The 27,921-nt window shown below is 40.6% G+C and overlaps 1 protein-coding gene and 1 long non-coding RNA gene across 2 annotated transcripts in view; one reads left to right on the top strand and one right to left on the bottom strand.

Annotated features, from left to right (window-relative positions):
* Window positions 1-1,612: 1,612 nt before the first annotated feature.
* On the bottom strand, window positions 1,613-24,345 carry LOC123492937. The gene is made up of 3 exons (XR_006661937.1): window positions 23,864-24,345; window positions 20,674-20,794; window positions 1,613-1,693 (listed from the first exon to the last, which is right to left on the bottom strand). It is a non-coding gene; the product is annotated as an uncharacterized LOC123492937 (long non-coding RNA).
* A 713-nt stretch (window positions 24,346-25,058) lies between these two features.
* The window catches only part of LOC121586919 (teashirt homolog 1-like), a 29,928-nt gene continuing 27,065 nt past the window's right edge, over window positions 25,059-27,921 (top strand). The window contains exon 1 of the mRNA XM_045226470.1: window positions 25,059-26,043. Coding sequence (XP_045082405.1) covers window positions 26,004-26,043 — 40 coding nt within the window. The 5' untranslated portion in view covers window positions 25,059-26,003. The remainder of the gene's footprint in view (window positions 26,044-27,921) is intronic.

Below are 27,921 nucleotides of genomic sequence, written 5' to 3'. Positions count from 1 at the left end.
ACAAGAAAATGAGGAACAAGTCAAGGGGTGTGAATACTTTCTGAAGGCACTGTACATATAGTCTTTATGAAGGGTGGTAGAGATCCAGCAAATAGAACGTTCCTTTTATGTTAGACATGTGTTTCCATATTGTTTGCATAAGGCCATATATAAGTTAATGGTTTCGCAAGACTTCCATAGGTGAGTTTATGGTTTCCAATCAAACACAATGTATGGCTCAGGTACAGGCCAAGCATATGTGACCGACCGGCTCAATTTGGTCTTATGTAGCAACATTTTCCATGGCGTTTTTTACATGAGATAAAAGTAGAGACTCAGAGCAAGAAAATGGTATATCATACACTATAGTTGAGGAACAATGGGAAAGTAATTCTGCTTTGAAAGTTGATAAACTTGTAACCCCACTTTTGAGAAAATGGCCCTTGAATGTTTTGGTACACCTACTGGAGAGCTCTTCTTTGTCTACACCCATTCAGCATCGTTCACACCCATCTCTTTAAGGATTCACGTGAGGCCATGTGCTAAACAGAGTGATTACGGTAGTGTCCTAAACAACCAAAGATTTCAAGACTAAAGACTGGTTTATACTAAATCCATTGACATGTCTGTGTACAGTTGTTGCAGTGACATCATTCTATTGTCGTCCGACATCAAACTTGTTGTTGTCGTTATGAAAAAATATGAACACAAAAACGACAGGCTGCATGACATCAGCAGCCTGGTGGTCCAAAATAGCATAACTGGTGTATTTTAACACCAATAAACCCATCTGTTTAAAAATGAATTTAGTATATGTCAATCTAGCGAACCAGGCAACTAAAAGCTACTTTCTAAACATTGCTTTGGTTAGTTTCTAGCTTGTTAGCTAGCTAGCTAACGTTAGGTTAGCTGGCTAGCCAATTCACATAATGACCATATCATATAGCTGACAACGTCTTAACTTTAGCTAATTTATTACAGGAAAATAAACTCACAACAGGTTCATTATTTACAAGTTAATGGCGAGCTAATTACAGAGTGTGACAAAATAAAAGCAGGGCATTTTACCGGAGAATTTTAGAACTTGGACACTGTCTCATTGGCCTAACGTTATATCCTAATTTGACTTTGGTGCAGGTCATGTTGTTCTTCACATTACCGTCTCTGGGAAACACACACTATATCAAATAAAATCAAAGTTTATTTGTCACATGCACAGGATACAATGGTGTAAACGGTACAGTGAAATGGTTACTTGCATAGTCTTTTGTTTAGACATGTAGCTAGCTAGATAGCTGAACAATTAACCATAATCCCAACTCATAACGTTACTACCCTGCATGAATGTACAGGTAGCTAAAGCTAACCAACTAGGTTCCATGTTAGCTAGCTAGCTAACATTAGGCTATAACTAGCAATGCAAATGGTTCTGAGATACGAATAATATTACTACACAGATCATACACGTATCGTTAGCTAGCGAGCCAGCCAGCCAGCTAACGTTAGCTAGCTAGCTAACAGTACAATTTAACTTGCAATCAAAATGACTTTCTGACAAAATTTGAAATTTATAATATCTGAGAATGTAGCTATCTAGACTCTCTTACCCGTATACATGGATGAACGCTTCTCCCTCTCTGTCACGGATGCCATGGTTGCCCTTAGTTTGAAGATGTAATCCAGACACAGGATTTTTTGCAGTTCTTTGTGATATCTTTCAAAAAAGCAGAGTTAAAAATGATTACCTACACATACTAAGCATGTTATATATGTCATGTTATAGACAGAAGCGTGCTACATGGCAGACCAATCCAAACTAATCTCTCGGCATGTCCAGCCCATACATTATCTCATCCAATCATGGCTAGCGGGAAGGTTCTTGTCTTTTTCCATGGCTAAACCAACTAGGCTCGTAATTTAACAATTTATTATTTGGCATACAATTTTGTTATTTAGGAACATTAAAGTTCACATGTTCCAGAAGGAATTTCTGCCTTCGATTAAAAAAAATACAAAAAACGTTCAAATGCCTCTTCTGTGAAGTATTGACGTGCGACATACACCTAGTTTCCTGAAATGAGTCATATACTCCCCAGGCTGATGCAGGCTAAGGCCTGCCAGACCTACCTTCTGCCTGTAAGGCCTCCCAGACCTACCTTCTGCCTGATTAGGCTGCTTTTTACATTTTTACATTTTAGTCATTTAGCAGACACTCTTATCCAGAGCGACTTACAGTTAGTGAGTGCATACATTTTTCATGCTTTCCCTCCACACTATCTCTGACCAGCCAGAAGTCTGGTAAGGTCAAGCCCTACAGAATGTCAGAGAGCAGGATGAGGATTACGATTTTCTGGCACCTATATTTTTCACCCTCTGACATTTTTTTTTCTTGTGTCAGTTAACACTCCCATCTACTGCGGTGGAACGAGTCTCGGACCGGAGTGAGGCAGTCAAATGCTTAACCCTTCGTTTTGTGTGTTTGTTTGTGTGTGTATGCATGTCAAAGGCCAACCACCACCTGCCTTCAATTTCTTTGCCGAGATTGCATTAGCCAGTGGTTTTCAATTGTGTCCAGAATTAATGTCAAAGGCGATAGGGTTATTTATGTTTAACTTCAACTTCAATTTGCTGTCACAGGTGTAACGGAGCTGGTTCAGTGGCTTGCATGATGAGTAACCTTGCCTGAGACCTTAGGACTTGCGTAGCTACTCAAGCTAATACCTAGGCTTTAGGTCAGTGGGCTTCAATTGAGTTGAAAGATAGCAGACTGAATTCATTGATTTACCCACAGAAAACACTACAACTGTTGTCATGGTATTTCCCCCCATATATTCCATAATTCTTTCTATTGAGCTCCTTCACCTAGCCAAAAATATTATTTATGTTTTGAGAAAAATATCACACAAATAAAGACACTGTGCCTTTTATAAACACTTACATTATTCCTGTTGACTGTGAGCGCCCTGGATTGGCCCCTTAGCGTGACATGAGTCGCTGTGATTGTTATGTTGTGCACCGAGCTAAAAGCCATGGGGCCTCCAAAGCTCGATGGAGGTGCCTCCTGTCGCCAAGAGGTGGTAGTTCTCTGCCAATATTAAAGACAATGCAGTCGCATGCTGTTCTTGTTCTGAGCTTTTGTATCTTTTTGGTTCTAAGCATTCACCACTCGTTGTCATTGTTCAAACGTACACTAAAATAAAACAAAATGGCTGACAGGGAATTGCAAGGGGAGAAATGTGCAATTTTTTGTATAGTACATTTATTAATTTATTTAATATTATTAACATAGTTTTATGGAGAATGTGATATTCCTAGCATGTTACAACCATATAATTGGAATTATTAGATTAGATTTCTATGGTTACAATCTCTTTATGTCTGTTCTTTTTGGATCTGTCACGTTTTTTGTCTTGCCCTTGTCATGTCACATGACCTTTCTCATAGCACAGCCCAGAGTCCCACCTTCATTCCCCATCCCCTATCCACCACAGAGGAGGAGACATAGACACAACACAATCAGATGGCTGTGAGTGTGTGTGTTTGTTTGTTTGTTTGTGTGTGTGTGTGTATGTGTGTGTGTGTGTGTGTGTGTGTGTGTGTGTATGTGTGTTATCGTGTACAGTGGTTTACATCAAGGCCCAAATCCCCGTCATTCGCATGAGAAAGAGACGGAGATATCGTGGACGTAGGTCGGGTTGCCTTGTAAGGAGCCGACGGCGAGCGAGTAAACTGCCTCTCCCATCAATCCTATTAGCCAATGTTCAATCATTTGAGAATAAATTGGATGACCTAAGATTACGGTTATCCTACCAACGGGACATTAAAAACTGTAATATCTTATGTTTCACAGAGTCGTGGCTGAACGACAACATGGACAACATACAGCTAGTGGGCTATACGCTACATCGGCAGGATAGAACGGCTGACTCCGGTGAGACAAGGGGTGTATGTCTGTGTATATTTGTAAACAACAGCTGGTGCACAAAATCAAATAATAAGGAAGTCTTGAGGTTTTGCTCGCCTGAGGTAGAGTATCTTATGATAAGCTGTAGACCACACTATTTACCAAGAGAGTCTTCATCTATATTTTTCATAGCTGTCTATTTACCACTGCAAACCAATGCTGGCATTAAGATTGCAATGATGAGCTGTATAAGGCCATAAGTGAACAGGAAAACGTTCATCCGGAGGCAGCGCTCCTAGTGGCCGGGGACTTTAATGCAGGGAAACTTAAATCCGTTCTACCTCATTTCTACCAGCATGTTAAATGTGCAACCAGAGGAAAAAAAAACTCTAGACCACCTTTACTCCACACACAGAGAAGCATACAAAGCTCTCCCTCGCCCTCCATTTTGCAAATCTGACCATAACTCTATCCTCCTGATTCCTGCTTATAAGCAAAAACTAAATCAGGAAGCACCAGTGACTCGGTTAATAAAAAAGTGGTCAGATGACGCAGATGCTAAGCTACAGGACTGTTTTGCTAGCACAGACTGGAACATGTTCCGGGATTCTTCAGATAGCATTGAGGAGTACACCACATCAGTCAATGGCTTCATCAATAAGTGCATCGATGATGTCGTCCCCACAGTGACCGTACGTACATACCCCAACCAGAAGCCATGGATTACAGGAAACATCCGCACTGAGCTAAAGGGTAGAGTTATCGCTTTCAAGGAGCGGGACTCTAACCCGGACGCTTATAAGAAATCCCACTATGCCCTCCGACGAACCATCAAACAGGCAAAGAGTCAATACAGGACTAAGATTGAATCATACTACACCGGCTCTACGCTCGTCAGATGTGGCAAGGCTTGAAAACTATTACAGACTACAAAGGGAAGCACAGCCGCGAGCTGCCCAGTGACACAAGCCTACCAGATGAACTAAACCACTTCTATGCTCGCTTCGAGGCAAGCAACACAGAAGCATGCATGAGAGCACCAGTTGTTCCGGATGACAATGTGATCACGCTCTCCATAGCCGATGTGAGTAAGACTTTTAAGCAGGTCAACATTCACAAGGTCGCAGGGCCAGACGGATTACCAGGACGTGTACTCTGAGCATGTGCTGACCAACTGGCAAGTGTCTTCACTGATATTTTCAACATGTCCCTGACTGAGTCTGTAATACCAACATGTTTCAAGCAGAACATCATAGTCCCCGTGCCCAAGGACACTAAGATAACCTGCCTAAATGACTACCGACCCATAGCACTGACGTCTGTAGCCATGAAGTGCTTTGAAAGGCTGGTCATGGCTCACATCAACACCATTATCCCAGAAACCCTAGACCCACTCCAATTTGCATACCGCCCCAACAGATCCACAGATGATGCAATCTCTATTGCACTCCACACTGCCCTTTCCCACCTGGACAAGAGGAACACCTATGTGAGAATGCTATTCATTGACTACAGCTCAGCATTCAACATCATAGTGCCCTCAAAGCTCATCACTAAGCTAAGGATCCTGGGACTAAACACCTCCCTCTGCAACTGGATCCTGGACTTCCTGACGGGCCGCCCCCAGGTGGTAAGGGTAGGTAACAACACATCTGCCATACTGATCCTCAACACGGGGGCCCCTAAGGGGTGCGTGCTCAGTCCCCTCCTGTACTCCCTGTTCACCCATGACTGCATGGCTAGGCACGACTCCAACACCATCATTAAGTTTGCCGACGACACAACAGTGGTAGGCCTGATCACCGACAACGATGAGACAGCCTATAGGGAGGAGGTCAGAGACCTGGCCGTGTGGTGCTAGGATAACAACCTCTCCCTCAACGTGACCAAGACAAAGGAGATTATTGTGGACTACAGGAAAAAAAAGAGGACTGAGCACGCCCCCATTCTCATCGACGGGGCTGTAGTGGAACAGGTTGAGAGCTTCAAATTGGTGTCCACATCACCAATGAACTATCATGGTCCAAACACACCAAGACAGTCGTGAAGAGGGCACGACAAAGCCTATTCCCCCTCAGGAGACTGAAAATATTTGGCATGGGTCCTCAGATCCTCAAAAAATTATACAGCTGCATCATCGAGAGCATCCTGACTGGTTGCATCACCGCCTGTTATGGCAACTGTTCGGCCTCCGACCGCAAGGCACTACAGAGGGTAGTGCGTACGGCCCAGTACATCACTGGTGCCAAGCTTCCTGCCATCCAGGACCTCTATACCAGGCGTTGTCAGAGGCCCTCAAAATTGTCAAAGACTCCAGCCACCCTAGTCATAGACTGTTCTCTCTGCTACCGCATGGCAAGCGGTACCGGAGTGCCAAGTCTAGGTCCAAAAGACTTCTCAACAGCTTCTACCCCCAAGCCATAAGACTCCTGAACAGCTAATCATGGCTACCCGGACTATTTGCACTTGGTTGGTCGTACAGTGACAAACTTGCACAGAAGGTTCTAGCTTCTATGATTTAGTTGCTGTATTATTTCCATTCAAATCAGAGAGCCAAGCAGGGAGCCTGTTCAGTCAAAATGCCTATATGGACAAAAACAAGATACAGTACTTCTAGTGCAACAAGGAATATTTTGAAACATAACTAGTGAAGCAAGTTTGATTTGATCACAGTAAACATTGTTAAATTGATTAAATCAATCTAAATGTGTTCATGTAGCAGAAGAGGGATTATCTTTAGTTAGTCTAGTAACCAGCTTTGATTGATTAATTGATTGATTGATTGAATGGAGCAGCCCTTTCAGTACTTTCTTTTCAGATTTTTTTCAATTGAATATATATTTTTTATACATGTTTGTGTTCTATTTTATATGACAGCTGTCTCCGCCTGTCTCTCTTTCTGTCTGTGAACAAGATGTGCATGTGTGTACGTATCAGTTTAGAAATGGCACGCGGCCTTGACAGTCAGTAAACGTTCTTGAAAAGCACTCGGCGTGGACACTCGAGGAAGCAACTCCAATAGATTCCCTCGCTGTGATGTCTGCGTGTCAAAGGACTTATCTCGCTAAGCATATGCTGGAACTTCACAATCTTATACCACAAAACCTCCAGCCTTCAAAGCATTAAAACGGCATTCAGCACATCAATCATGTAGCCACTAGCAAAATTCGGAAGATGTCATCTGTGCTTAACAACAGCATCCAAAGACGTTTTGAAGACATTCTTAATGGCTGTCTTAATTTGAAGACTATTAATCATGGTCGTTTTCAGCTTTTACCTTTGTCTTAAGATAGAAGTGTATGAGAAGAAAAACAGAAAAAGGACAAAAACCGAAATTGATCTAAAACTGTTTCATTTATTTGTATTCCATTAGTAGCACATTCAAGCCAATTATTGAATCCTCTTCTTGAATTTCTTTCTTGGATTCCTATATATATAGCCATTAAACGAGCAAACCTATGGTCAACTTTGGCGGTTTGCAACATACAGACAACATACAGAATCACAATGAAAGGTAAAGAGGACTTGTTCATCAATGTTCAACACAATGTAAAGCATCCACAGTCAAGCTTGTATTCAGCTAAAAAAAAAAAGACAAAATTACAACTCCCTGTGTTTAATTTGATTGTTTAAATTTTTAATTTTTGTGTAGCCCTTGTGTTAAGAGCAAATATTCCAGTGCAGGGCGCAGCAGAGGGATAAACAATTTCACTGTACTAATTGGCCAGTGTCACTCCTGATGTTTTGGATAAACAGAGAGCAGGGGAAAGCCGAGACAAATGTTGGCTAATTAAATTGATGGGGGTGGGGGAAATAGCTGACAAAAATGTGACTGGGAAAAATAACAACAGCTCTGCTCTGTGAATAAAAACACACTTCCTTCTTACTTTGAAATACTCAGCTTTCTCCTAATTGGGCATCATTTGCTGATGGGAGATATAGCGAACAACGTGCTTAAACTGGAATTCTTATTTTTTGAGAAGTAAGAGTGGGGTCCTGGATCCTCCTGAATAATACCCAAAGAAAGAAAACAGGACAGAGAACTTTGAGAGAAAGCTTGTTTGTTTTGTTGTGTGCTTCGATGTTGTGGCGATTTCCCAGTTCAGAAAGTATGTTGATTAGGAATTAATTCATCCCCCTCCCTATCCAACTGTCTGGCTGACTACCTCAATATTTATTTCCCTTTCTCTCTGTATGTGCTTGGCTACTCACTATCATCTCTGTCACTCTCTCTCAAACACACACACAGCAACACACTCACGCACTCTCTCTCTCACACACACACACAAACACATACATTCTTTCTCTCTATAAAACACACAGACACACATACTTAGAAATAGCTGACAAAAATGTGACTGGGAAATAACAACAGCTCTACTCTGCGAATAAAAACTCACTTCCTTCTTACTTTGAAATACTCAGCTTTCTCCTAATTGGGCATCATTTGCTGATGGGAGATATAGCGAACAACGTGCTTAAACTGGAATTCTTATTTTTTTTTAAAGTAAGAGTGGGGTCCTGGATCCTCCTGAATAATACCCGAAGAAAGAGAACAGGACAGAGAGCTTTGAGAGAAAGCTTGTTGTTTTGTTGTGTGCTTCGATGTTGTGGCGATTTCCCAGTTCTGAAAGTATGTTGATTAGGAATTAATTCATCCCCCTCCCTATCTAACTGTCTGGCTGACTAACTCAATATGTATTTCCCTTTCTCTCTGTCTGTGCTTGGCTACTATCATTACATTTACATTTACATTTTAGTCATTTAGCAGATGCTCTTATCCAGAGCGACTTACAGTTAGCGCAAACATTATTTTATCGAACCCACAACCCTGGCGTTGCAAACGCCATGCTCTACCAACTGAGCTACATCCCCTGCCGGCCATTCCCTCCCCTACCCTGGACGACGCTGGGCCAATTGTGCGCCACCCCATGGGTCATCATCTCTGTCACTCTCTCTCAAACACACACACAGCAACACACTCACGCACTCTCTCACACACAAACACATACATTCTTTCTCTCTATAAAACACACAGACACACATACTCCCTCCCTCCTCTGTGTTGACCACTTGTCAGAGGATGTTTATGGGCCATTGTTTGCGGTGCTGATGATCATTGTCATGGGGTGTTACCATTACCCATACTCCACTCTGATGGATGGGGCCTCCCTTGACGCCTGCTGATATGGGTGTCCTTGACCATTGGGGCAGACAAGACAGGGGGAGGGGGTAATGTGGGTGTGTGTGTGTGTGTGTGTGTGTGTGTGTGTGTGTGTGTGTGTGTGTGTGTGTGTGTGTGTGTGTGTGTGTGTGTGTGTGTGTGCGTGCACATGCATGCGTGTGCTGAGGTAGGACTAAGATGGGTGATATGTTTTTTTGATTTAGCTAGGCGAAGGCTATGATGTATAGATTGCAGTGGGGAGATATATGGATATGGAGCTGAGGACTGGTGTAGGACTATTGCTGTTTAAGATGGGGTAGCCTATATGATGTTATTTGATTTAGCTAGGCTAAGGCTATGATGTATAGATATATACTGGGAAGATACAGTATATACGTACAGTATAGTGGGGAACCCGGCTGGACTGGGATAGTCTATGGCTGATGGGCTTTGGTATGGCTTTGGCTAAGCTATGCTTTGAGTTGGGCTAAGGTTCTTCACCATTCTTACCTCATGGTTCCCCATGTGAGGTATTCCTCCCCATCCTACACAGATAAGGCTTTGGCTACACTGGGCAATAGGCTTGTAGCAACTTCATTCTCAGGGTGCTCAAAATTCAAATTTTACAGGATTACCATTATATGTGCAGGTCCTTGGCTCATAACAACCTAATCAGATTGATCAGTGGTGCTTTTGAATCTGAATGTACTGCTCAGTAATCAATGAGTGTCAGCTCTTCTTCTTTTAGCCTGAAATTTACACTACCGGTCAAAAGTTTTAGAACACCTACTCATTCAAGGGTTTTTCTTTATTTTTACTATTTTCTACAATGTAGAATAATAGTGAAGACATCAACACTATGAAATAACACATATGGAATCATGTAGTAACCCAAAAAAAATTCTACAAATTTATATTTGAGATTCTTCAAATAGCCACCCTTTTCCTTGATGACAGCTTTGCACACGCTTGGCATTCTCTCAACCAGCTTCATGAGGAATGCTTTTCCAACAGTCTTGAAGGAGTTCCCACATAAGCTGAGCACTTGTTGGCTGCTTTTCCTTCACTCCGACTCATCCCAAACCATCTCAATTTGGTTGAGGTCGGGGGATTGTGGGGGCCAGGTCATCTGATGCAGCACTCCATCACTATCCTTCTTGGTAAAATAGCCCTTACACAGCCTGGAGGTGTGTTGGGTCATTGTCCTGTTGAAAAACAAATTATAGTCCCACTAAGCCCAAACCAGATGGGATGGCGTATCGCTGCAGAATGCTGTGGTAGCCATGCTGGTTAAGTGTGCTTTGAATTCTAAATAAATGACAGACAGTGTCACCAGCTAAGCACACCAACACCATAACACCTCCTCCTCCATGCTTTATGGTGGGAAATACACATGCGGAGATCATCCGTTCACCCACACCGCATCTCACAAACATACAGTGGTTGGAACCAAAAATCTCAAATTTGGACTCCAGACTAAAGGACACATTTCCAACGGTCTAATGTCCATTGCTTGTGTTTCTTGGCCCAAGCAAGTCTCTTATTCTTATTGGTGTCCTTTAGTAGTGGTTTCTTTGCAGCAATTCGACCATGAAGACCTGATTCACACATTCTCCTCTGAACAGTTGATGTTGAGATGTGTCTGTTACTTTAACTCTGTGAAGCATTTATTTGGGCTGCAATTTCTGAGGCTGGTAACTCTAATGAACTTATCCTCTGTAGCAGAGGTAACTCTGGGTCTTCCATTCCTGTGGCAGTCCTCATGAGAGCCAGTTTCATCATAGCGCCTGATGGTTTTCGCGACTGCACTTGAAGAAACTTTCAAAGTTCTTGAAATGTTCCATATTGACTGACCTTCATATCTTAAAGTAATGATGGACTGTCGTTTCTCTTTGTTTATTTGAGCTGTTCTTGCCATAATATGGACTTGGTCTTTTACCAAATAGGGCTATCTTCTGTATATTGAGAGAATGCCAAGAGTGTGCAAAGCTGTCATCTGTAGCTCAGCTGGTAGAGCACTGCGCTTGTAATGCCAAGGTAGTGGGTTCGATCCCCGGGACCACCCATACACAAAAAATGTATGCACGCATGACTGTAAGTTGCTTTGGATAAAAGCGTCTGCTAAATGGCATATTATTATATTATTATCAAGGCAAAGGGTGGCTATTTGAAGAAGCTCAAATATAAAACATATTTTGATTTGTTTAACACTTTTTTGGTTACTACATGATTCCATATGTGTTATGTCATAGTTTAGATGTCTTCACTATTATTCTACAATGTAGAAAATAGTACAAATAAAGAAAACCCCTTGAATGAGTAGGTGTTCTAAAACTTTTCACCGGTAATGTATGTACACAAAGTATGCATACCAAACATGCAAACCACAACAATACTGTATAATAATATGAACAGAGTGATAATGGCATTCATACTGTCAACCTACATAGTGGCATCATTACATTTATTTCGAAATGGCAATTGATTGAAAGCACTTGCGTTTCATGATTATGTCACCACGAGATCTGACAGAGCATTGAGCAATTCGATGACAGTATATTTCCCTTGCACGGCAAGATTAACAACTATTATTGACCTTAATGGAAAGCAGAAGAAATACATTTCAAACAAATGATGCCCATCCCAGTGATTTGCATTCGACGTGTCATTCGCCATCTTACCTGATTACCGAATGATTTATGCTTTAATATAATGCAGGGGAATCCATTCAAAGCCACATATACATACCTTAACAGCAACTTAACAAGCCCAGAGACAAAAAACCTGGAAGATATTGAAATTATAGTTTAAGGACTGTGGGGGTTGGGGAGAAGGAGATATCTTAACATCTTATCAGTTAAGACTTCCTTTGTATGTAGTAGTTTTCCCACCTTCACTCTCCTTGGAAAGACAGGGCCGCCACTGATGAATTCTTAAGCAGATCTCACTGATAATTGTATTTCATAACTGTCAAGCCGAGAAGAACGGTCCACTGAGAAGCTATTTGTGTCACCACTGCCTCCCTCTCCCTCTCCTTGCACAGCCCTCAATAAAAATCTAAATCGCAGCGGAGATTGTTAAATCTTCCTCCAGGATTATTAAATCCAAAGGAGAAATTTATGGGTGACACTTCATAACAATTAATCAGAGTGCTTGATTAATAAAGTTGGCTCCCCCTCCACCTCCTCCCTGATGCTCGTGAAGCCGTCCTATCAGGGACGACGTGGTGTCATTATTTTTGATTAATGGAGCAGTCTGACCACGCCCATAACCCCCCCACCACACATTCATGCACACACACACACACACAAACACACACACACACACACAGAGTATGCCCAGTCTCACCTCTGTGGGGTGAGTTTACAAGCTTCCAAAAACAGGTACAGCACAGTAAAATGCCTATATACAGTACCAGTTAAATGTTTGGACACACCTACTCATTCAAGGGTTTTTCTTAATTTTTATTATTTTCTACATTGTAGAATAATAGTGAAGACATCAAAACTTTTAAATAACACATATGGAATCATGTAGAACCAAAAAAGTATTAAACAAATCAAAATATTTTATATTTTATATTCTTCAAATAGCCACCCTTTGCCTTGATGACAGCTTTGCACACTCCTGGCATTCTCTCAACCAGCTTCACCTGGAATGCTTTTCCAACAGTCTTGAAGGAGTTCCCACATATGCTGAGCACTTGTTGGCTGCTTTTCCTTCACTCTGTGGTCCAACTCATTCCAAACCATCTCAATTGGGTTGAGGTCGGGTGACTGTGGAGGCCAGATCATCTGATGCAGCACTCCATCACTCTCATTCTTGGTAAAATAGCCCTTACACAGCCTGGAGGTGTGTTGGGTTATTGTCCTGTTGAAAAACAAATGATAGTTCCACTAAGCCCAAACCAGATGGGATGGGGTATCGCTGCAGAATGCTGTGGTAGCCATGCTGGTTAAGTGTACCTTGAATTCTAAATAAATCACAGACAGTGTCACCAGCAAAGCACTCCCACACCATAACACCTCCTCCTCCATGCTTTACGGTGGGAACTACACATGCGGAGATCATCCGTTCAACCACACCGCGTCTCACAAAGACACGGCGGTTGGAACCAAAAATCTCACATTTGGACTCCAGGCCAAAGGACAAATTTCCACCGGTCTAATGTCCATTGCTTGTGTTTCTTGGCCCAAGCAGGTCTCTTCTTCTTATTGGTGTCCTTTAGTAGTGGTTTCTTTGCAGCAATTCGACCATGAAGGCCTGATTCACACAGTCTCCTCTAAACAGTTGATGTTGAGATGTGTCTGTTACTTGAACTCTGTGAAGCATTTATTTGGGCTGCAATTTCTAAGGCTGGTAAATCTAATGAACTTATCCTCTGTAGCAGAGGTAACTCTGGGTCTTCCATTCCTGTGGCAGTCCTCATGAGAGCCAGTTTCATCATAGCGCCTGATGGTTTTCGTGACTGCACTTGAAGAAACTTTCAAAGTTCTTGAAATGTTCCGTATTGACTGACCTTCATGTCTTAAAGTAATGATGGACAGTCGTTTCTCTTTGCTTATTTGAGCTGTTCTTGCCATAATATGGACTTGGTCTTTTACCAAATAGGGCTATCTTCTGTATACCCCCTACCCCCCCCACCTTGTCACAACACAACTGATTGGCTCAAATGCATTAAGTTCCACAAATTAACTTTGAACAAGGCACACCTGTTAATTGAAATGCATTCCAGGTGACTACCTCATGAAGCTGGTTGAGAGAATGTCAAGAGTGTGCAAAGCTGTCATCAAGGCAAAAAGGGTGGCTATTTGAAGAAACTCAAATATAAAATATTTTGATTTCTTTAACAGTTTTTTTGGTTACTACATGATTCTATATGTGTTATTTCATAGTTTCGATGTCTTCACTATTATTCTACAATGTAAAAAAGAGTAAAAATAAAGAAAAACCCTTGACTGAGTAGGTGTGTCCAAACTTTTGACTGGTAGTGTATGTAGGATCTTAATTTGACCTATATTGTCACAGCAAAATAATTTGAACGTTTAGTCCATAATGTTGCTTGATCGGTGGTTAGGCTATTAGCTGGACAAAAGTAGGCTACATGAAAAGTGCAATATTGTTAACCCCGTAGAGTCGATTAAGAGCCAACATCTGTAGATATGTTTTCAATTATCTTTGATAAAAGTGGCCCTTCATTGGAAAGATAGATCATGAAAATGTGAAAGTAAAAAAAAGAAATGTAGAAAGAAATAGAAAGAGAGAGAGAGAGAGAGAGAGAGAGAGAGAGAGAGAGAGAGAGAGAGAGAGAGAGAGAGAGAGAGAGAGAGAGAGAGAGAGAGATCTAAGGGAGGAGGAGAGCGAAAAATAGTTGCAGAAGGGATTTAGGGGGGGAAAGGGGAGATTTTGGAGAATGTCACCCACCTAACCTTGTCACTGTGATTAGGCTACTGTGATTAATTAGTTTAGTAAGATTGAGCAATTAGGTCAGGTGTGTGTGTGTGTGTGTGTCTAACAGGGGCATGTGAGAGCACAGAAATATTACTTCATAATTTGACCTGAGAGAGAGAGAGAGAGAGAGAGAGAGAGAGAGAGAGAGAGAGAGAGAGAGAGAGAGAGAGAGAGAGAGAGAGAGAGAGAGAGAGAGAGAGAGAGAGAGAGAGAGAGAGAGAGAGAGAGAGAGAGAGAGAGAGAGAGAGAGAAATTTAGCAATGAGAGACTGATTGATTTTGTACGTTATAAATCTAGTATGATTCAGAAGCTTGAAGAAGTATAATACATAAGCTACCACCAGGAGTTCGGCCAATAATAGTTTTAGGATATTATGCTTTGTCCTGCATAATAGGCCCCAGCTTTCCCCCTCTAAAATAATATTTGGCGTAAGAGGTCTTATACACTACAAACTACATTTTACCCTAAACTGTGACTGTAAAACACAATGACAAAAGATAAAGTAAATAGTTTGAAGATAAAGAGGATCTCCAACATACCCTTGAGAATCGGCCTTGAGGAACCTTTTTTCCCCCAATGAACTTGTTAGTGAGGTGGCTTGTATATTTTTGCAATTAAGAAACCCTCTGTTTGATTTAAGGCTTATTTTCAAGTGTCAGGTCCTCAGAGACTGGGTTTGTAGCCATGTGATCACTCCTGCTGATTATCATTAATGAACGTTGTGAGGTCCATCCCTCAATATGACTAGGGAGGAAACAGAGGCCCTAATTAAGAGGTTCCCATTCATGAAAACGTTCCTCAAACTACATGAGCCGACCAATATAGAATACAGCCATTTTAGTTACGTAAAAGACAATAATCTGTTAAGGGTTATTTGGGGATTTTCTCAATTTGGAACATCAAAAGTAGCGATACATAATTGCTCAACTGAATCCCAAAGCAATTAAATTAATATTATCAAGATTATCAACTGCATCAGATTCAAATGTTTTATCAGGTACGAGTCTCTCATTCTTATAAGACTGACCATTCATTATCACTGCCATGTTCAATCTCCAAATATATACCTCACCATAACTAAAGCAACAGATATATGGCATGGCCAGCCCTTTTAACTATTGCATGTGGAGCCATCTGTGCTGTAGTCGGTAGATTATGGAGTGTGTTACCTTTACAATTATGGCATATTTTTTGAAACCGAAACTAATGGTTTAAACCAATCCTCAATCCCATCCCAACACCCTAGCTCGTCGCAAGCCTCTCTGGTAATAGGCTCTTGTGTTGCCCCTAGTGGACGGTAGGAAATTGATATGGAAATATAATTACACTCAATGGCATAATTTCACCATTTCAAAAATGCCGAAATACGGTGTAATCCGCTGGGCAAGTTGCATGGTTGTCGTAGTGGAGTAGTAAAAGGTTTGCCGAATCATACTGGAAACCACTATGCAAGAAGTGCAAGCTCAGTGCAACGCGCAGTTCATACTAGATCTGTAAAATAAATTCTATGTATGCTTTTAAATTGCAGTAAATGCTGGATGGCAAGAAAGCCTGATGTGTAATTCCACTTGTTTCGTTACAATATACATTTCCTTTACAAACTAATTAGCAATAAACATTTTTGGAGCATTATGCCACGAGACTGTCAATATTACTGATAGAGTGATGTTTTGTCTGTTTGAGAAAATGCAGTACTGTCTAGCTGAGCTGACAAAGACAAACAATTCACTGCTTGACTTTTCTGCTTAATGGGTGAAAAATGCTAATTGGCGGTGGAGTGTGTGTGTCAAAAACAACAATAGGAGCAGAGGAGGAGAGGGAAGTACACTCTTAGAAAAAAGGGTTCCAAAATGGTTCTTCGGCTGTTCCCATAAGAGAACCCTTTTGGTTCCAGGTAGAACCGTTTTGGTTCCAGGTACAAACAACCCTTTTGGGTTCCATGTAGAACCTTCTCTGGAAAGAGTTTTACATGGAACCAAAAAGGGTTCTTCAAAGGGTATGCATGTCAATGGCTGGTATTTTGAAATGTGAAATATGTCACTTTATAGCGGTGCTATAAAGGTTTTCCGAAGGTTGTTCCAGAGCCCTGGTCTGTCCTGAGACACAACTGTTTGAGTGAGTGAGTGAGTGAGTGAGTGAGTGAGTGAGTGAGTGAGTGAGTGAGTGAGTGAGTGAGTGAGTGAGTGAGTGAGTGAGTGAGTGAGAGAGAGAGAGAGAGAGAGAGAGAGAGAGAGAGAGAGAGAGAGAGAGAGAGAGAGAGAGAGAGAGAGAGAGAGAGAGAGTGTGTTTGTGTTTAGGAAGCGGCCCACATTGGTATAGGTGATTCATGCCCCAGCCATTAAGACTCTGTTAATCTTACCTATCGTTACTGAAATAATTTCACGATCCCGTATGTACCAAAAAAAAATAACAATATTCTTCAGCAGTGCCGCCTCTAGCCCGTATGGGGCCTTAAGCGAAATTTGGTTTGGTATCAGGGGCCCCCTCTGGGTATTTGGGGCCTTCTCTGGGTATCGGAGCCCCCTCTGGTTATTGGGGGCCCCCTCTGCATATAGGCCCCCTCTGCGTATTGGGTGCCACGTTTGGTACTTAAGTATATTTAAAACCAAATGCTTTCAGACTTTTACTCAAGTAGCATTTTACTGGGTGACATTTACTCAAGTATGACATTTGGGCTATTTTTCCACCACTGATTAAATGTCGTGAATCTCCCCAAAATCAGTTTAGTGAGGAATCACGCAATGATTAACTCAAACAAAGTTGAAAAATGGTTCGGAGAAAATAAGCGGTAATTAGGCCTACAACAAAGCTAAATGCAAACTGTAAATAGGACTATAGCATAAAACATGGCAAACATTAAAATGTTTGTTGTCATGGAATAATGACACAGTAAATGTTTTACTATTGTGGTGTAATTATTACTAACCAACACATCAATTTAATTAGCCCAACAATTTGAAGACGCACAAGCAATCACCAGAGACTCGATGTTGTTTGTGTTCTCTCTGTATAATTTTTTTACTTCAAACAATTAGGCTTCACATTAGTCTTTACATCTTAACAACAAGGAATATAGTTTTTTATCATCTTAGTCTATCATCTAAAGTCAAAGTTCTTTAAAAGTAATTATTTTTGTGATCACTTAAATTGTAATAGTATACAGTAGCTATAGCCAGGGCCGGCCCTGGCTATAAGCGACATAGGCATCGCTAGGGGCCCCAGGACAAAAAAAATAAATACAACTCAATCGGGATCTCAACTTACTGTTGAGCGTTAGAATAGTAGAATACACAAGGTGCAATTTCGAAATGTGCTTGTGCAACAGCCGTTTTCCTCTTGTTATGTCAGTCACTGAGAGTCACTCAATTAGCCCATGTCAGCAAAAATTGTTTTTGAATGGTAAGTTAGTCTACACAGCTATCTAAACTTAGGACTATAGCATAAAACATGGGAAACATTAAAATGTTTGAAGTTGTCATGGAATAATGACACAGTAAATGTTTTACTATTGTGGTGTAATTATTACTAACCAACACATCAATATAATCAGCCCAACAATTTGAAGACACACAAGCAATCACCAGAGACTTGATTTTGTTTGCGTCCTCTCTGTGTGAATTTTTACCTTCAAACAATAAGCCTTCACAGTCTAAGCTTTACATCTTAAGAACAAGGAATATTGTTTTTAATCATCTTAGTTCTTTAATAAAAGTCATTATTTTTGGTCTCCCGAGTGGCGCAGCGGTCTAAGGCACTGCATCGCAGTGCTAGAGGCGTTACTACAGACCCGGGTTCATTCCTGGGCTGTGTCACAACTGGCTGTGGCTGGGAGTCCCATAGGACGGCGCACAATTGGCCCAGTGTCGTCCGGGTTAGGGGAGGGTTTGGCCGGAGGGGCTTTACTTGGCTAATTGCGCCCTAGCGACTCCTTGTGGCTGACCCCAGTTGAACGGTTTTTGGTGTGGCTGGCTTCCGGGTTAAGCTGGCGGGTGTTAAGAAGCGCGGTTAGGCGGGTCATGTTTCGGAGGACGCATGACTCCACCTTCGCCTCTCCCGAGCCCTTTGGGGAGTTGCAGCGATGAGACAAGATCGAAAAAGGGGGGGGGGGGAATTGTGATCACTTAAATTGTAATAGTATAGCTATAGCCAGGGCCGGCCCTAGGCATAAGCAACATAGGCAATCGCCTAAGGTGATAATACAACTCAGTTGGGGTCTCAACTTACTGTTGAACGTTAGAATAGTAGAATACACAAGGTGCAATTTCAAAATTTGCTTGTGCATCAGCAGTTTTCCTCTTGTTTTGTTAGTCACTGACAGTCACTGAATTAGCCCATGTCAGCTAATTATTTTTTTGAATGGTAAATTAGTCTACCCAGCTATTGTTACTGCAAATCTTTCTCTCCACCCCATGGCAAAATGAGTAGAATTGCATGAAATTAGTTATAATCTTGCAACAACAACAAAAATCTGCACCACAGCAATATGTGTAGAATTGCAGAAAACTTGCTGTAGAGCTGCAATATTTTCTCTACATCCCATGGCAAAACGTGTAGAATTGCAGGAAATGTACTTTAAAACATAGATTTTTTCTCTCCGGCGTCAAGAGGGGCACCACCTAAATGTTTTACCCGCGAGGTGGGGGGGTCCCCCAATCAAATCTCACCTAGGGCCCCCAAAAGGCTAGGTCAGGGTTCTTCAATTCCGGTCCTGGAGGGCCGAAACATCTCTGTTTTTCATCCTCTCCTTCTAATCAGGGGCTAATTCAGACCTGGGACACCAGGTGAGTGCAATTAACTACCAGGTAGAAATAAAAAACAGAAGTATTTCGGCCCTCCAGGACCGGAATTGAAGAACCCTGGGCTAGGCCTTGGCTATAGCAGAGCAATTTAATAATGAGTGAATCGATATCTGTAGATGTACATGTCCACTTATCCATAGCATTCTCAACACCATTTTAATTTAGCTACGTAGTAGGATCGCTCTTAATGAACTTGCTGTGCATCTGTCATCCTCAAATAACGTCCATAGGACGTTTCATCATCTTGGGGCGTCCAAATTGAGGTAATCAAAAGGCCCCGGGAGAGATTATGAACCTTTAATTGTGTTGTCAAAATTACGGCATGGTGTGTCATCTCTCACGTCTCTACTTCAGATACGTTTCTTCATCAACATTTGTTGAAAAACTACAGAAGTAATTGAGTTGTGGGTATGAAGCTCTATCAAAGCTCTTGTTCTTCTAGGCTAGGTGACATTTTAATTATATGCCCTTATCTGATAGATGGGGAGATCTACCTTGTGTCAAAGTAAGACCCACTTCTTTATTGTTTTTTATCATATATTCTTATATTCATGCTGTCAATGGATGCATGGGATTTCATTTGACCCATCATTGATTGAAGATTAGGTACTATATAGAGGACATTTATCGTAAGCCACAAATCTCTCCTATTAGAAATGTCTTGTTACTTGAATGACAATGAGAGCAAAAAGAAACTTAATAAGTGAATTTATATTTTATTTGAAGTTTAGTAGAAGTATGTTATGGTGAAAATACTTTGTGCCCGTGGAAGAACTGCAATCTTGAGCTGACAAGCTTACAGTTCTTCCTCAGCCACAAAGTCATTTCACCATAATATTATACTTAGTTAATAGTACTTAAATTGTAAATAGTACTTATACCATTTGATTACTGATTGATTCAGTAAGTAATCAATGTAACATGTCTCAATGGGGAATCAAGAGTATAGCTATGTACTCTTGTATAGTACTCTAACCTTGTATCCAAACTTTATAATTATTATATTGGAAAATAAAATAGAAAAACTAAATGCGTCAATCAAGTGTCAATCAGTGACAAAATAAATACATTGGCTAATGTATGTAACATATTTTCTCCAATTGTAGGCCTATAACAGTCAGTTCAAACTTTTTTTTTTTCGTGGATATTCCATTGTTGCCATCTTACCCATTTCCAGCTTACATTAAGGGGGGTAAAGTTCGGGTAAAGAGTAATCTATCTCTGGCTAAATATATTATCTTTACCTTATCATTAAAACTGTAAAACGGTTTTTCCATATACAGGTACAGTTAGTGTTTACTGTATATCACATAAATGTTTGGGATGTGGTTGTTTGTATGAGTAAACAGTACGCTACTTTTAGAATGTTCCCTCACCTTCCAGCACTGGGCCTTCAGCCAATGTAATATTTAGAAGCAGGGGTGAAATGGTAGTTCCATCCTCACAGGTATCACTGTACACCATCCATACAATCAGTGCGTGTTCACGTCAACCAATCTAAAAAAAGAAAGAACAAGAAAGAAGAACATAATGTATGCAAATATACAGTACATGCCAACTACACAAACATGTTCACATGTACTGAGGGGAGTGTTTTTCAATGTAGGTAAAAAGGAAGACGACGGTGACACAAACCGAGGGAGACTCATCATCACATTGCCATTGTGTCAGTATGAAAAGGTACTTGATATGCATGGAGGGGGGACTATGCCATGTTATTGTTTGCGAATGTGTAAGATCTTGACATACATGTGTGTGGACATTTGTGATGGCGTCCTAGGATTGGGTAGCTTGGAAGCTTTTTGGACCATAATGCACTGATTCATTATGACTGGCTGTAGGAAGGAGAGAAAAAAAACTAAAAAGAAGAAAAAATGAAATAAAAGATAAAAAACGTTTCAAATGCGCTAGCACCTAGCACTACAAATCTCACATTTTTCCCCCATTTTCCCTTCAATTTTGTCACTGGATATACCATAATTTTCCTCAGACACCCACTTCCAGGGAATTGCAACACAATTCCTAGAAAATTCCAGGGAGAGTGGAAGTGTATCCAACGCCCAGTGAGTTATGGTCTGGCCTCCCGGTGTACACTCTGTGTTGTTACTGACAATGGTAGCCATGCTCTCACTCGTGTCATACCATGGTGCCGTCCGACTCTGCATTTTGCCATGTCTCTCTTATAATCACAACAAATGCAGTTATTAGGATCTTTCCAAGGTTCACGATAGCATGAATTGTGTGGTGTAAAGTACTATCAGCATGGCTGCTTTTAGTTCTATTCAAAGTTAATAAAAATGCTGGCTTCAAATTGTGCTTTTTGTGTCCTGTAGATTTCATGGCCTTGGGACTATGTAATTGTGGAATCCTCTTTGTAAGAATCTTAAATACATAAAATAAGGTATACCCAATATATAATTACATTCACACTGTCAATAAACTGTAATGTGTTAGGAGTAATGTATCAGCAGTCCTTACCACTGTTTCTTCCTTTCATGATTACATAAAAGACCAGCAAATTGTGAATAGTGGTGGACACTAAAGAAAATACTCTGCTGTTAACATTGACTCACAAATTACGAGAGGTTATGCTTGTGCATGGGGGACGTACAGAGAAACCACCATCTTGTTTTCCAGTTTAACCCTATGTGATAGGGCTTGCGTTGAGTCATCAGGGACATTCAGCAACAATTATAGTTACGATGTAAGTTTATGGGGCCACAACACACTGATAACACCACGCGTAGGTGTGTGTTTGCAGGGCAGTGTGTGTTTGCGAGCCTGCATGTGTCTGCAATGTGACTGCCTTCCTTTGGAATGATAAGAAAGCAAACAGCACAATGTGATCTTTGGTGTGTAAAAATATGGATAATATCACATAACACATAATATGTGTATCTAAATTCCATAAGAAAAAAAAATGAAAAAGCACCTCAATCAAAATATAGGCCTACAATATAACCTCAAAGTCAGATTTCAGTCCATATGATCATTATCGCATAACTATTTTACCACATTTTCAATACCATGTATATTATGAAAGTGTTCATTATGCCTAAAATAATTCATTTAGCAAATACAAAGGTTTAAAACATGCATGAGACAACAAGGAGGACCTAAATATTTCCTTATTTCCTACATCTTATTGTGAATACAACACAATGCATAGTGAAAATGTTTTACACTCAGGGCATTTTAGATTACAAAAACACTATGAACTCTGAATTAAACAAATTCTTTAGCAGGCATATTGTGTGCTAGTTAATCAGGAATGTCAAATGACAATCCCTTTGAGTTCAAGTTTAACTGAATCCTTATTGAGCATTGGGAGGAAAGCATGGTCTAGAAGTGTTTTCATTCACTATGAACCTTTATGAACCAGTTGTAAAAGTTATCTTGAGCAGCTTTTTGGTTTTCTGTAATCATCAGACCATTCACTACTGAATAACAGGCAACAACTTAGGCCCTACAATAAATGTAATACACTCCATTCTACACAGTTTTGGATGAATCATTTGAATAGCCTAATTTCTAAATTATGTTAACTGGTCTATACCTAAATTACACCAAATATGACAGCAATGGCTTATAGAAAGAAAGGATCCAATCAACAAGACAAAACAAGATGCACAAGGGCGCACAACTATGGCAGGATAAAAGGTCGCAAAGTTCAACATCGGATCTAATGTATAGAATTCCATAAGGTATCAATCTGTATTATGTAGCACAAAACATTTACTCATTGTTTTTGACAAAGTTGACCAAAACGTTTTTCTGGTTTTGTTATAAGTCACTTAGCCTAACAAATCTCATTGATATCCTATGTTAAATTACACTGTAATAATAATAATAATAATAATAATAATAATAATAATACTAATAATAATAATAATACTAATAATAATAATAATAATAATGACAATAATAATAATAACAACAATATTATTAATAACAGTAATATATGTGTAAAATAATGTAGTTTAAAGATATGAAATGACATGAGACAAAACTTTTCAAGACCAATTCAATTCCAATGTTGAAAATGAACACTTACAATTGTAAACGCAGCTAGAGAAGTCTTACAACCTTTAAAAACTCAGTAGGCCTTTCACTATGAAAAAGCTTCTATAACTCCGTGCTCTGTCCATAAAGTGCATAAAACCCTCGCCTGTCCTTGCCAGCTCTACTTCCACGATGCACTTTCTGATTGAAGATTAGTGACGTAAAATACATCAATCGCGACAGGCATGCCGAGGTAGATGGAGGAATGGATAGATAGACAGATGTTGGGGCGGTACTTGGAAATATTGCCACATTATTAGCCCCCTCCGACAACCATTCTGCATAGATGATAAATTTGATAGCATGCTGGCAATGTCTCAAGAATGTCGCGCGCACTGAGAGGTAAGGATTTATTTGAGTGGGTAAAATGCTAACGATAGTCTATTGGTTCATCATCTGTTACCTTTTGACTTGAGAAAAATATCTAACAAAAAATAGAATGAAGTGCGGAGTGGCATGAACATATAGAGAGGCTAACATATGGTGCAAATTCCGAGAACTCACCAGGGTCAGTTAAACAAGGTTCGTCTGCCGGCCGCCTGGGCGTTGGGAAATTAATCCGTCTCGCAAAGATGCAGCGGTGCGCCCGAGAATGTGGATTGAGTTGGTACATTAGCAAGAAGCAGCAGCCATGGTGGTGATGGAAAATCTCCCAAATATCTGATGCATGGGGTGGTGGGTGGAACGGTGCGGATCTACTGCTGAGCAACGTAAAACAGCTTCAATGCCACCGAAGTTATAGGCTAGCCTACTTAGCACCATCAAAAGTGAATTAGGTAACACATGCATCCACACAGTAGACAAAATAAGCATCTCATAAAAAAATTGAGCATCTCATTAAAAAAATAGAAGAAAAACTCAACTTCACGGTCAATTGGGATTCTCTTGATGTCCTAGGTGTAGAATACTTTCAACAGCTTGGCTATTTGAGTTATTGACAAAACAGCTACTCTCTCTCAATGCAGTCGGGCAGAATCAGTTGTTCTATTAACATGTTAATAACATATTGAATGAAATGGATTTATAAGAAATGCGCAGGGATGGAGAGCAGTGCACTATTGCGGTCACAGTGGATTTGTGCACTCGGCGCCCCTCCCCTTCCCATGCAAAGTAGTCACTTCTTAGCAACGTGTAACGAATCAATCTGCAACTTTCAATGCCTCCTTTTTAGAGGTGTCAATGAAGAGGTAAAAAAAAATGCAAAGTACCTTTCCTCCCAACTGCTGCCTGTGTATATATTTTTTTCAAGATACAGAAGCTTTGCAATCTAATATATGGTCTAAAAAGTTCATGAAATAATACATGTCAGAAGATAATTGAATATCAGAACAGATACAGAATATCCTGTCAGTGTTCTTTTTTATGTTTTTGTGATTATAATTTTTCACTATTTTGCAGTCCAGGTAACACGAGGACAGTAGCATAAAACATAGGTGTAGTCTCATATGCTCAAAACTAATGTGGTGAAACCAACTAGCATAATGCAGGGACGTGGAGAAGCTTTTTTCCAGAGCATTGCATTGGACAGGGGGTGTTTTATAATCATGTTATAGAAAAGAATAGAGAGAAAAAAAACAGAACAATTAAAAAGATTGACAGGTGGGCTCTGACTGTCAGAGTGACGCTTCCAGAGGGGTGGAGTAACGGAGAGGCAGGAAAGGCAACTCGATGTGTCTGTCTATCAGTTGAGCCTGTCTGATCAGTCGCGCATTCCCCGCATGTGCGATACATATTTCTCACTGCGGAGACGAGTCCCCAGCATCGCAATCTGGAGTTAAAAACAACCAATAAATCCACACTCATATCCTTTCATGGAGTAGCTGTTGGCGTTTCGTTTCTTTATGAAAAGTATTTGGAACAGTAATACATCAACTGTCCACAGGAAAGCCGAAAGGGCATCATTTTTGTGAGCATCGTAGGAATAGCCTATCCGAGCCGAGCAGAGCTGTGGGTGTTTAGTTTGCTTGAGGAGACGGAGAGGAGCCTATTGGCAGCATAGCAATTTGATCTGTAATGCGGTGGTGATATGACTGACACGGACTGATTGACATAACCCTCTAATGCCCATCTCTCTCGCTCCCATTTTGTGTCGATTTGCAGAGATTGAACAACCGAACAGCACCTGTGCGGAAATACAGTTTGGATCGTTATCCATCGCCGTGGAAGTTTGATACATTGAATGACTTCTTTGTTACTTTCAACGCGAAAATCTGTGATAAAGTGTCGTTCTAGGGTTGGAATCCTTTTTTTTTATGGAAGCACGGCGGACTGAAGAGGCTTTGGCTGCTGTCCATGTTCTCCACGGTTAGACTGAAACCTAAACAGAGGTCTTATAAAAACTCTGTTTTCTACTCAACATCCCTAGAGAAACATCATTTTGTTTAGAGATAGGCAATTTGTTTCTTCACATTTGACAAACAATTGCTGAAAGATGAATTAGGTTTTAAAAAAAGAATACTTTCACCGACGCTTAGACTTCCTTTGCCAGTCAAAGAACAGGAATCTACATTTCTATTCCGATTCTATTGAAGAGAAGGACAAAACGACGAGATATTTTCTTTGGTTTCGTCGCACTGGTTTCCTCTTGGGTCGTCTTTTATTTTAGTCTCTGCATGAAAAGTCAAGCGGAAAGTCTACCAGCAGCATGCCGAGGAGAAAGCAGCAAGCGCCAAGGCGGTCCGTAGGTAAGCCCAACTCTGAAGTCTATTTCCCCAATTCCCCCATAAAATCTTCTCAAGTTCGCGTTTCCCCGGCCTTATTTCAAATAGCCCTAAGTAGACACACATTCATAACAGAAATATAGCCTACTATGTTATATATATTTAGCTTACAATCAAAAGGACATAAACATAACACTTTCCCCCCCCCCCCAAATTGGCCAGAAAAGTATTTGCCAGCCTGCAGGCCTAATTCAAATACTTTCCAGTTTTCTGTCACATGTTGATATTCACATATAGGTTGTCAAAACCCATAGGCCTATTGAAGTTTTACACACATATAATGGACCTAATGCAATTGGACGTGTGCTCGCTCATTCTATCTAGTGTTTGATCTAGTAGCCTATCTTTGGCTATAAGTACCCATGAAAAACTAGTCGCTGGCGCCTATTTTAAATCAGCATTACACTCCGGGATTGCCATCCTTGATTTGATGCCTGATTGATCGCCTGTCATGCGACTACCTTTGATCTATTCATTCCTGTTAATCGTCAGTAAATCATTCACCATGGAAACACGCATGCGCTTGACAACTTGAGCCACTAAAATGACAACTTTTTCCCTTTCGAGAAGCAGGAGAAAATACAAATTAAAAGAAAAGTTCCCAAGCGGGGTAAATACTTTGCGATTAATGACCACGGGGGGAGGAACAAGGGAAGGAGGCGGAGGGTGCAGGGGCGTGTCAAGATCAGAAAGTAACACTAATACTCTTAAGAGTACCTACAGTATGTTGACAATATCCTCCTCAAAGAAGCAACTTTTAACTTTCCTCCAGACTCACTAGGCTACTCTGTACCAATGCTATACTCGCCCCACAATATAAATATTTTTTTTTCAGAGTAGCCTAGATTATATTTAGGTTATAGGAGACTATGCAGTACATTTTACATTTTAGTCATTTAGCAGACGCTCTTATCCAGAGCGAATTACAGTTAGTGAGTGCATACATATATTTTTTTCAAACTATACAGTATGTACACTTTTTTCTTTTTAGCTTTGATTAAATTACATTTTTGTCTTCTATTTTTGGAGAGGTGCACAAAAATGTATTTGACACACATAGGCATTTTTATGAAGTATCATGAAAAATGACCAGAGTTGAGCCTGTCGTTTAGGAGACGTTTTTTCTTTGTCTCAGAACAGTGAATGATTGACAGGGATTTCCACCAATCACCTAATGAGAAGTCTGCCTTTGAAGTTCAGGCTTTAACGACTGCTGCTGAAGAAAACAGTTCTAGAATATTAAACAGACTTTGGAAATGTGAAGTTAAGCAGGTTGGGAAGGAGAGACTTTGAACTCTGTGGGGTTGTGATTTCAGCTTGAATGCAGATATATACATGTGAGGATATTCTGGTATAAATAGGTGATATGGACAAACTAGTGAAAAAAGGTTACCTATGAAAAGGACTTCCCGGAAAGGTTTTTGTCACCAAGCATATAGGCTACAGTCAACTCCTAATAAATACAATGGCTTGAGACTGTCGTGAATGCATGTACCAAATCGGAGCATTCAATTACCCAGAGCAAAAACATTATTTGGGACCGGTAAACTGCGATGCACTTCAACATAGTATGCACATATCGAATGGGACTATATTGCATGCTTTAGCCTAGTTTTACCATGCACTGAAATGTACAAAATGCTGCTGAATTATCTGACCCAGTAGCTTGTGCAATCAACCAAGCCATCAGCTCCCTGCTCGACTCCCATCCAGCTTTTGAATATTGATTTAATTGTCTGATTTGTGACGGGCACATACATCACTGGCAGTAATGGTCAATCAAAACTTGGCAGACAATATTTTTAGTGCGTGACATATGGTGGTCTCCATCAAAACACTGTG

The sequence above is a fragment of the Coregonus clupeaformis genome, chromosome 17, assembly GCF_020615455.1.
Source record: "Coregonus clupeaformis isolate EN_2021a chromosome 17, ASM2061545v1, whole genome shotgun sequence".
NCBI lineage: Eukaryota > Metazoa > Chordata > Actinopteri > Salmoniformes > Salmonidae > Coregonus > Coregonus clupeaformis.
This window is presented reverse-complemented; position numbering and strand designations above follow the sequence as displayed.